The 12,062-nt window shown below is 48.6% G+C and overlaps 1 protein-coding gene across 1 annotated transcript in view; it reads right to left on the bottom strand.

The window, feature by feature from the left end:
• Positions 1-12,062, bottom strand: part of LOC120235079 (myosin VIIA and Rab interacting protein) — a 327,535-nt gene that overhangs the window by 265,404 nt on the left and 50,069 nt on the right. The window contains exon 2 of the mRNA XM_039237197.1: positions 7,844-7,987. Within this exon, the coding sequence (XP_039093128.1) occupies positions 7,844-7,953 (110 nt within the window). The 5' untranslated portion in view covers positions 7,954-7,987. The remainder of the gene's footprint in view (positions 1-7,843; positions 7,988-12,062) is intronic.

Genomic DNA, 12,062 nt, shown 5'->3' on the forward strand with positions numbered 1-12,062 from the left:
TGTGAAAAGACTTTGAAAAAAAAAACCACTGGATAAGTTTACCGGATAATAGAGGATAGTAAGGAATTATTTTAATTCTATTAGCTGTTAAAACGCATTATTCTATGTCAGGAAACACCTTTTCTGAGATGCACGATGAAGTATTTCGAGGTAAAACACCACTATGTCTACAACTGCCTTCCCACGTTGGCAGTTGCTGCGACTGGGGCGGATACGCCGCAGTTTTCTGTACTTTCTACTTGTGCGAACCTCCCTACGACCAAGCAGTTCGACTGCTGAGAATCTGCTCAAGAGACCTGAAAGCACAGCCCACACAGAGACTTGTACAAGAATGTTTAGAGCAGCTTGTTCATAACAGCTAAAACCTGGAAAGGACGCAATTAACGACAGGAGAAGGGGCCCCCAAGCCAGGGCGGCAGGGAGCACACCGGGGAGCAGTGCCACCAAATCCAGCAAGTAACTGCTCATGTGCGCAGCAAGGTGGACGGATCCCAACGGCCCTGTGCTGAGACGAAAGGAATGAAGGAAAGAACTAATGGAAGGGGGAGGGGGGGAGGGGGAGGGAAAGAGAGGAGCCAGATCCTAGAGTACCTTTAGGATGCAACAGAAATCCAAACAGTCGTGTAGCGTCTGGGTGGCTCAGTGGATTGAGTGTCTGACTTCAGCTCAGGCATAATCTCATAGCTCGTGAGTTCAAGCCCCACATCAGGCTCTGTGCTGACAGCTCGGAGCCTGGAGCCTGCTGCAGATTCTGTCTCCCTCTCCCTCTGCCCCTCCCCTGCTCACGCTCTGTGTCTCTTTCTCTCTCAAAAATAAACATCAAAAAAATTAAAAAGAAAGAAATCGAAACACTACTGCTCAGCTACCACTGAGGCACGGGAACTAGCTGAAGACAGGGAACTTTTGGAGATGATGAAAACATTCTACATCCTCATTAGCATATTGGTTACATCTGTGTGTATAACCAATTTGTATATACAAATTAAGTTTGTTTATTTATTTTACTTTATTTTTGAGAGAGAGACAGAATGTGAGTATGGGGGGGAGAGGCAGAGAGAGAGGGAGACACAGAATCCGAAGCAGCTCCAGGCTCTGAGCTGTCAGCACTGAACCCACAAACCGTGAGATCATGACCTGAGCCGAAGTCAGACACTCAACTGACTAAGCCACCCAGGAGCCCCTTATTTATTTTGAGAGAGAGAGTGCAGGAGGGGCAGGGTGTGGGGGGAGAGAATTCCAAGCAGGTTCCGCACTATCAGTGCCCAACGCAGGGCTGGAACCCATGAACTGTGAGACCACGACCTGAGCCAAAATCAAGAGTCGGCCACTTAACTGACCGAAACACCCAGGCACCCCCATTTTGCATGTATTTATCAGAGTTCTACGATACAGGTAAGCTATGTGCACTTAATTTTATGTGAACTTCACCTTAAAAACCAAACATGTAATTACATACAAAAATACAATGATGGTTGGTTTGAGTTCTCATTGCAAATGAAAAGCCAAGCCTGACTCTATGTTCTTGATGAGTCAAGCGAGCCCAAGGAGACCATTATGAGTGAGACCACAGCCAAGTGAAGACACCTTGGTCACAGAAGACGAAGTCACTTGCCAGTGGTAAGGTATCAAATCATGAACAAACCCTGCAGATTTATGGGTATTATTTGCTTCTGTCAATTCTGTGCTTGCAGAAATTTTACAGGGCAGGAAATAGAAGTTGCTGGAAGTTAAGGGCTCCTCGCGTCTTTTATAAATTCCAAACTTACTCACTAACACGACCTGGGGACTCAGAGGAGAGCCAGGAGGGGAGGACAGCCATCAGGGGCAGGAAGTGGGGGCAAATAAAGCTTTCCATTAGACGAGGAAGAGACCACAGGTCATTAGGCAGAGAGGCAGAGGGACATCTGCCCTGGAAGCGGAACAGCCCAGCAGAGCCACATGGCCTGGGACAACGAGCATCAAAGAGGAAACCTGGGTGGACAGGTAACTGGACAGAATTCCCCAACACCTTAGGACTCTGCAGAATCAGGGGGACAGGCCACCCTAATAGTGACCGAGCTCTCCACCAGCCCATCGAGATGGGCTTCGAGTTGACTCACACATCAGCTCGGAGGCCAAGACCCACAAGAGCACGGGCATGAAGGTCTGACGATGACTTCACTGTGTGTGCCTGTCATCAGCCGGGGAGTTTCTGTCCCGCCTCCCGCAGGGAACTAGAAACAAAGGTGTGGCGAACCTTCCGTCACTTGGTCCAGGGAGCCGACTGTGTACCTGTCACCGCTTCATACACTGCATTTACACTCTTATATCTAATTCCATTTTTGTGACCAGAGAACTTTCTAGAGACAAGCACACGCATTCCCGAGACCAGTTTGGTATAGGCACACTCGGCCGCACCATCCTTCCACCCAAGGGAGACCTTAGGGGGGCCTTGTATAACGTGAGCCTGAGCACACGTACCAAAGCTGCCCCCAAGACGTCCATGTACCTTTTGACCTGGCTCTTTCCAGATCAGTCTTGAGGATGAGCACGAGTGTCAGTTTCCCGGGAACGTCTTCTATGCCCCCTGGCATCTAACCAGTTCTTCTGTTTATGCCCGAGCATCCTGCAATCCTCCTTCAGAGTACTGCCGCGGCTGAACTTACATAGCTATTTGTGGAATTATTTGCTTAACGTGTGTCCTTTTCCCTCCATCCCCAGCCTGGGCAGGGCATGTAATTGTCTCACTGATCTTCTATACTCAGTACCCACCAAGGTGCTGGGCACGTGGTAGGCACCCAATAAATGTCTATTAAGCATCATTTCCCCACAGCCCCCACGCGGTTTAACCTAGGAAGAAACTGAGGAAAGAGCCATAACTTTCACTTAAAGTGTGCCATTGTTTTTTTTTAGGTCTACCCAGAGCTCACTACATCATAACGGACCGCCCACATGTGCCTGTGAAACCCAAAGGGCCCTGCAGAAGCCTGCTGCTCTTGCTGCTGAAGGCCAGGGAGCCGTCCGTCAGGCCGCTGTCTGGGACTCCCCATCGGCCGTGGCCTTGGGAGAGTGCGCTGTCTGGGCACAGCAGACAGAGGTATTTGGGGGATGTCCCGGGGGGTCCAGCACGTGCTAATCATTCTCCAGAGCGTATTCTGCAGGCCTGTACTCCGGAGAGAGAGGCTGGCTGGAGGAGAGGCTGAACCTCCAGTTCATGAGGATGCCATTCTGGCCCGCCATCTTGGAAGGCTTCCCCAAGGCGTGGTGCCCACACTACTGGTCCATGTTCCCCTCCTATTTTTGTCAATTACTACAATCAACATTCATGTATCTTTAACAACTCATAAGCGCTTTTTTAAAGATTATTTATTTTGAGAGAGAGAGAGAGACATGAGCAGGGGAGTGGCAGAGAGAGAGGGAAAAAGAGAGAATCCCAAGCAGGGTCTGCACTGGCAGCGAGGAGCCTGACGTGCGGCTCAAACTCACAAACCGTGAGATCATGACCTGAGCCAAACTCAAGAGTTGGAAGCTTCACCGACTGAGCCACTCAGGTGCTCCATACAGCACTTTTAAATGCATCATTTATGTCCGTATTTACAACAACATACTGGAATAGACAGGGCAAGTGCCTTCAGACCAGTTTTACAGAGGTTCAAGTTTAACTGAAGGATTAAGTGTCCTTCCAAGAGTTGGGGCTCATGCTCAACCCAAACTCACATTTTCAAACTCGAGAACCAGGCTCTCTCCACCATCTCTGGCTATGTTTTCAGTTAAACAAAATCCTAACCACAAAAAAAAAAAAAAAAAAGACAGAAAGAAACGGAAGGAAAGGGAAAATAAAGGTGGGGGGGAGGGTAGAGAAGAAGGAGAGAATAAGGGAAGGAAGAAGGGTTGGGAGGCAGGATGGAAGCAAAGAAGGGAGACAGTTTTGAAAAGGCTTTATCTAGTCTATAGAACTGAGAGTATTTGGGAAGCAAAATTCTGGGTCTACACCCCAACGAACTGTGCTGTTCTGAGCAAGCTCTGGCAACCTCTGTGTGCCTGGGTACCTCCATGTCACATGGAGTTCCACCTTACGGGACTCCTGGGAGGAAGTGATGATGATTTTACAGAGGACCCAGGGCAGTGCCACTTCACAGTGGCTGCTTCCTTCGTGAATTCATTTCCATGACCTAATTGTGCTGAATTCTTCAGCCCCACTAACTCTCCCTCTGTTCTGAGTCCATTTAACTCACACTTCCGCCACCTATTTATCTGCCACACTTCATGTCCGCACTGAAGTTCGTTAGAAACACTGCGTAGCTTCTATACCCAAACCCACCCCCGCAGAGGCTCACCAGAGAAACCAGGTAAATAAAAAACAGCCGATCAGGAGAAAAGACGTGTAATTCAATTTAAAACTTGAAAATAAATGTCCTCCATCCTGAGTCTTATGGTCATTAAAGCAAATATTAAAGAATTCAAAAATCCTATAACACAGTTTCCTGGACTCTCCCACGCACCCTAAATCCAAGCAATACCAAAGAGGGGAGGCAAACGCTTTGATGATTTTGGTGGTTTTGAGGTGGTGTTGTCTCAACCTCTTCTTATCCAATAAGGTCGAGGGCCAAAACCATTCAGGGTTTGGTCGCCATCCGTGGAGGCGTGTCGCCTGGGCTCTGGGCAGGACGACAGCGACGGCCCTGTTCAGAGGAAAAGCGTCCACTCCCAGGACCAGGAGAGGTGCTGTGTCACTCGTCTACCGGCACTGACGGCTCCCAGTATCGTTCTTTCCTCAACGCGCAGCTTCCCAGGACTGAGCGTTTGTGAAGAACTGCAGCCGGGTCACTGACTACTGGCCACCGAGACCACAAGCCCTCAAAGAAAGATGGCGCCCGCTTTGTCAAGCTCCTGTAGTCACAACTGCACTGCCTTTAAAAATCACTCTCCCCAAACCGAGCCATAAACAACTCTTCTACACAGACCAGCACACGACTCCAGTGGAGGCAAGGCCAGTGTCCACAGTCAGAAGACACTATGTACGGTCTTGGTTTACCCAGACCTGAGCTCCCAGGAGATGAGGCGTGATACACAGCCGGTCCTTAGGATTCCTAGAAACCACAAAGACTGCTTCCTCAAGCCACACATAAAGACGGCCATATGGCTGACAGCCAATCTCCATTTATCCATCCGTCCTGCGGGTATTTAGGGCATGCCTACCTACTACGTGCCAGGCCCAGTGCCCAGAGCTCGAGACACACGCGGAGTTAGACATGATTCTTGCTGATGGTCCTGTTGAGGAGAGGAGCCGAATAATGTAGGACAAACGCACACGACCGTGCTGAAACTGGTCTCAGTGTAAATTAGTGGCCACGAATTCCCAACAGCCTTGGTGCTGACGGGCATTACACCGCATTTCCCAGCTCTGCCTGCTCTCCCGCCCTGTGGTGGCCGTTTCTGTCACAGAACGTTTGTCTCCGGCTTGCACTTCCCACCTGAACGCCAGACGCAAACACACAAATGCCACCCTGACACTCCGCTAGACAGCTCTCCGTCCCAGCTGACCGCCAACCCTCTGCCTTTCCGTCTTCTCTGCTCAGTGACAGGCAACCTCACTTGCTCAGCCTCCCAGTCTTCCCTGACTCTGCACATATCCCAGTAAGGAAACGCAGCGGTGCTGGGGGCTCTACCTCTGACATGCATCCAGGGTCTGACCACCACTCTCCCCCCCCCGCCCTTCCCCCGCTCTGAGACAGCATCACCTTTCACCTGGACGGCTGCCTCCTATCAGTTCCTCGGCTGCTGGCCCCCCTTTCTGTGATGCCTTCCCCCGCACCATGCGCAGCCATAGTGACCCTATAAAGCAGATGTCAGCTCATGCCTCCCAGGCTAAAAACCCTTCATTCCTCAACTGGGAGAGAGATTCAGGGCTTTACCACAGATTCTCTACTTACTACATGGTTTGAGCTCAGGCTGCTGCTGAGACTTCTGTACGATGCTTCTTTGGCTCGCTCCCTCCTAGTTCCTCGTGGAAACCACCAAGGCATGCGCATAAGTCAGAAACGTGACATCTGTGGGTCCCTCTGCTGTGCCTGATGTCACCCCAGGGAACTGCAGAGCTCCCTCCCTCGCTCTCCTCAGATCTCTGCCCAAATGTCCCCAGTGTCCCCAGAGAAGCCTTCCCTGAGCAGCCCACGGGAAAACAGCACCTGCCCCCAACTCCAGCCTCTGTCCCTTTCCCTGCCTTATTTTTCTTCACGGCTCTCGCCGTTACTGAACGTGCCTACATACATTTTTATTTGTTCATTTCCCCTCTCTCTAGAGCAGTGCCATCCAACAGAAAGAGAGCATGAGACAGATACGTACTGTTGAATTTTCTAGTAGCCGTGCTAAAGAAAGTAAAAAGAAACTGCGAAAATTACTTCGAATGCTTTTTCTTTAACCTCATCTACCAGAACATTAGCATTTCAAAAATGAAGCCAATGTAAAATACTATGAAGATACAACACGTGTTTTGGCACTAAATTTGGAATGTGGTGTGGAGGTTACACTTACGGTCCATCCGAGCTCCGGCTCGTCCCAAGTCAAGTGCTGGGCGGCCTCCCCGGCTTGGCGGCCGCAGCGCTCATCAGCTCAGCTCTGGACCATCAACTCCATGGCACAAAGCCGGGTTTTGCTCACTACGTACCCAACCGCCTGCACCACGCCTGGCCCGTTGTTTGTAAACCAATCAAGTATTTCATTAACAGCCTGGGTTTTTTTCTTTCCTCAAACAAGCACATATTGACCATATACAATATGACAGACCAAAAAAACCCATGACAGACCCAGAGATGATTAGACCAGAGTGCTTATAATCTAGCACGGGAAGTAATACTGTAAAGAAACGGGAAGTCTGAGGTGCCCCAAGGGAAAAGGAAAAAAAATCCACATTTTAAGCCAAGTAGAAAGGACACGGGTGGGGCTCAGCTATGGCACAGCCCTGGCTACTCAGAGTGAGGGCAGGAGGCAAGAAAGGTTACGGCAGTTCCTGGAGTGACAGTGACAGAAGCTCGACTCAGGGAAAAATCGGGGACCAATGGTGAGGAGGCTGATCAGCAGTGCCTGGCCCAGCCCTGCGTGGGGACCAAATCAGCGGTGGAATTACAATGCAGTTCTGAGCTCGGTGGCTAAAGGGGAAGACGGTGCTGTGATAAACCCATCAGATCCCGAGGGATAACAGACGGATGAAGGAGGGCAGCTAATGATGACTTACCGTCTAGTTCCACACACTAGACCCAACCCACAGGACCTCCCTTTGACCACTCCAACTTCTTCCAAAGTTAGTCATTTCTACCCAGATGAGCAGCAAATGTATTTTCCAGAACAATCCACGAGGAAATGCCAACTGGAGATATGCAAGAGCCCCTCTCTGGGCCTCCGTTTCCTCCTCTATAATAGAAGGAGGGCGGTGCCAGACCAGGCGATCTGAGCCCAGCCCGATGGGCACCTTCCTTCTCACCCGGTCTGCAGACTCACTCTCTGCCTCACAGGAGGGGAGCATCTAACAGGAGAGCAAACTGTTCACTGGACACCTTTCTCCAGCACTACCTGCAAACAGGAAAACTGAAGCCAAGCGCCAGCCCCAAACAGCCACTGCCATCACACGCTGTACCCCGCCCACAGCCAAAGATGCACAGGGCGAGAAGCCCGAAGCAAACCTTCCTGAGCTGGCGCTACGGTGCCCGGTGTTGACGCTGGCGGGCCCCTCTACAAAGCAAGGGCAGCCTTCCTAGAAACAGAAGTGGCTGTGTGTGACTTAGGGACCTCAAACCCAGGGCTGGCGGAGAGGAGCATCCGGGGAAGCTGTCCCGCAGTGCCCGGGGGGCCAACTGAGGCACCTCACCTGAGCCGCTCTTCTTCTTTTTTGCGAAGATTGAAGTCCCGCTGAACCACCTGCAGCACATGCTCCGTTTCGTCGTCGGTCAGACCGGACAGGTCCAGCTTCCTCCCCATGATTTAATGCCAAGTACAGACGACAGCGCGAGGCCTGAGGAATCAAGGAAAGACCACAAATTGAGGGCAAGAGGAAAGCACTCCAGGGACCAAAATCAACCCATTTTCATTATTAGCACAAAATGAATAGTTTTGTCTAAGACGGTGTCTTGTCTGCCCTCATACTCAGCAAACATTTACAATGGCAGGAAGGCAACAGAGACAGAGAGAAAGTAGCTGATCATCTGCCAGAGTCTCATTCATCCCACCCAATCCTTAAATCAGAAAAAAAATACACAAATTACTTTTTTCGACGCAATGAAGCATACAAGAGAGCTAGTGTGGATTTCCACTGAACACCAAAAATCCTATGACCCAAAGATTCTAAATTTTTGTGACTTGAAGTTTTAAATTCTAACTATTATATATAATTCCAAAATAAAATAAATTATAATACTTTTTAAAGTATCCTAAATACACTGTATTCCCCCGAACTTTTCATCACATGGCTATAAAATACAAACTAGGAATCAATAAACTCTCTTCTACAAAAGGAAAAGATATAGTAAATACTCTTATTTGGCCATTTTCTCAGTGGTAGAAAAGACAGTATTTCAAAGGAGCACCTCCCAGCAGTGCAATACCTAGAAATGATGGGAAACTATATTTTTTAAAAATCATTTTTAATGAATGGCTGCACCCAGATGTAAAACCAAATACCTGATTCCAGAAAATTGCCTAGAACTAAAGACCAGCATAAACCTCAATGCAACCTTCCTCTATAAAGTATTGGTAAAACCAGTGCAGCAAGATTTCAAAAAGATTATTATATATAATGACCACGTGGGTTTTACCTAAACAATCTCAGGTTGGCTCAACATTCAAAATCAACCAGTGTCATTCACCACATTAATGGAATAAAGTGGACACTCTGTATGATCGATTCAATGCCCATTCACGGCAGAAACCCTCTGCAAACTTTGATTATAAGGAAACTTCCTCCATTATATAAAATGGAGAAAGTAATAAAATGGAGAAAGTAATAAAATAAAGAAAGGAAGAAAGGAAGGAAGGAGGGAAGGAGAGGTAGGGGAGGAGAGAGAGAGAGAGAGAAGGAGAGAGAGAAAGAGAGAAAAGCAAGCAATAAAGAAAGAAAAAGAAAGAAAACCTAAACTAAAATTAACATCATGCTCAATGACAAAAGACCAAATGGTCTCCCTTAAGGTCAAGAACAAGGATGAACATCTACTCTCTACCTCTACTCATTTCGAAATGCCTTTATTATAAAGCTACATTAATTAAGACAGAGTGGCACCGACACACAGGCAGGTGCTGCTATACCAGAGCACCACAGACTAGGTGGCTTGAAACTTTCCTCACGGTTTTGGAGGCTAGAAGTCTGAGATCAGGGTGTTGGCAGGGTTGGGTTCTTCTGAAGCCTCTCTCTCCTTGGCTTGGAGATGGCCATCTTCCCCCTGTGTGTTCGCACGGTATTCTCTCCACACGTATCAATGTCTGAATGTCTTCTTATAAGGACCCTAGACATAACAGATTACAGACCACCCTAATGACCTCATTTTAACCTAACTGCCTCTTTAAATGTCCTATCTCCAAATTCAGTCACAATTTGAGGCACCAGGGTTAAGGCTTCAATATATGAGTTTTGGGGGGACAGAGCAGCCCACACTCTCTACCTTTTGGCTCCCCAAATTCATGGCCTTCTCACATGCAAACCATATTCAGCCCATCCCACCTAAGTCCACCCCAGCATCAACTCTACGTACAAAATCTCCTTGAAATATTACCTAACTTAGGTACAGGCAAGACATGAGCAATGATTCATCCTGAGGTAAAAACTCTTTTCCAGCTGTGACCCTGTGAAATCTGGCAAGTCATCTGTCCCCAAATGGACCACACAGGAGAGGCACTGGATTGACATTCCCAGTCTAGATGGAAGAAGCCGGAAAGAGGAAGGGGTCTTGGGTCTCAAGTAAATCTGAGAGCAGAGCAAATTCCATTAAATTTTAGGGCTCAAGAACAAGTCCCTTCTCCTGCACCCCCGTGAGCGGCCCTCCCTTCCGAGCCCACAGGTGGCTGTCCCCACTCCCTTGGCCACAGGAGGAGTCCCACCTCCAGCCGTGGGGGCAGCAGCAGCTCCAGGGACCTCCGAATTGCCTTCGGGATCCTTCTTCCCCGTCCCTGAAGGAGAACACAACGTGTGTAGCCAGAGAGCTCTATCAGCCCGGCCCGCAGAATCTCGGAGGACCATCAGGCTGCCTCCGTTTCATCCTGGCTCTGTCTGGTCTACACTGGCAGTGCTCCCGCTGATATAAATTCTCAAAGGCTTTGTTGGCTTCCCGCGTGAGGCACAGAAGGCCAGGCCATCACACAAGAGGGTCCTCTGTGGCTCTTTCCTGAGTAACAAGGGGCTCCATTCCTGGTTTCTGCTGAAACGGCCAACTGGGTTCCCGAGTCGTTCTCATAATCCGTGTAGCAAGTGGCTGCCCAGCCACACCCCTGATGTTCTCCCCAAACACACTTTCTCATTTTTTTGCAACATGGATAGACAGAGAACTCCACAGATCTTTGCATTTGGGTTCCTTCTGCCTAAAAATCCCTTCTTCAGCTCATCTCTCTGCTCTCACATGTTACTACACGCAAGGACAGAGCAGGCCACGCTTCAACACTTTGCTTAGACGCCTCCTCAGCCAAACGCCCAAGCTCATCACTTACAAATTCCACCTCCCAGAAAACACTAGAACACAACTTGGCCAAATTCGCTGCCACTTTAGAGCAAGGGTCCAATTCCTCCACTTCTAGTAACATGTTCCTCATTTCTGTCTGAGACCTCAACAGAAGTACTTTGAACATTCCTATTTTTACCACCTTCTGGTCACGAGGATACCTGTGTTCTCTCAGAAGACGGAAGCTCTCTCTCCGGCCTCCTCTCCCCTTCCTGAGCCCTCAGCACAAACACCTTTACCATCCATGTGGCCACCAACAGTCTCCTTGTGGCAACCTCGGCTTTTTCTAGCCTGTGCCTCAGGACACCTCCACCTCCCCCCATCAGCCACTTCCAAAGCCACCTGCACGTGTCTACACAGAAGCAACAGAGGAAAGAGGAAAAGATGCTTAATTTCACCAGGAATTACAGAATTGCACAGCAAAACCGCACCTCATACCCAGCAACGTGAAAAGCCTTTATCAAGCGTTGAGAGGAGAAGGGACGCCGCAGCGTTCACACAGCGCATACAGACTGGCGCGCTGCTTTGGGGCACCATCGCCACTCTCAAGGCTGACGACGCGTGTCCCCTACGGACCAGCTCCCACCACACCTGGGTCCATGCTCAGATATAATCTTGCAAACATGCGTCGGGAGGCAGGCATTTGGTGGGCTCACGTGAAATTTCAAAGCTTGCACCATTCTGGTCTATAAAAGTGCCCATTTCACACAGTTTGACCTCACAGAAGGTATGACTAGCAGTCACCTTCAAAAAAGCAAAAAGTCAAACACGGCAAATAAAACCTGGAAACTACCCCGCACGTCCATAAATGGGAAGGTCACCAGATATGTATATTTAGTTCGTATAATGGAGCCCCCCCTGCAGTGAAGAAGAGCACACCACAGGTCCATCCAACGACACGGTGAGTCTTAAAACATAACGTTGGCGCAAAACAGCATGTCATGTGCACACACACGTGCAACAGGCACACACTATAATCCCGTTTACCAACGGTTCAGAAGCATAAAATCCCAAATCATGTATTTTTCAGGGATCAATATGGTAAAACTCTAAAGAGCAAGATGGGATGTCTGAAGGGGAGGGCGGATTTGATTGGGATAATTACGGACAGACTTCACAGCACTCACTGCAAAGGCAGTGCTACTGCTGCTGCTTATTATTATTACTATTGTTAACTAATTATTAATAGCATATTATTATTACTTATTGTTATTACTAAAAGGTTCAAGTTTTATACACACTTTTGTCTGTAAGGTTATCTTGCATAAGCATATAAAGTAAAGTAAACCTGACACTAAACAAAACTAATCTGATTTCACCATAATTAGAGCAAACATTCGAAGCACTGTCCAAGGAATATGCTGAGAAGTATAATAAAAGTGATGA

The sequence above is a fragment of the Hyaena hyaena genome, unplaced genomic scaffold, assembly GCF_003009895.1.
Source record: "Hyaena hyaena isolate Hyena2069 unplaced genomic scaffold, ASM300989v1 scaffold_121, whole genome shotgun sequence".
Lineage (NCBI taxonomy): Eukaryota > Metazoa > Chordata > Mammalia > Carnivora > Hyaenidae > Hyaena > Hyaena hyaena.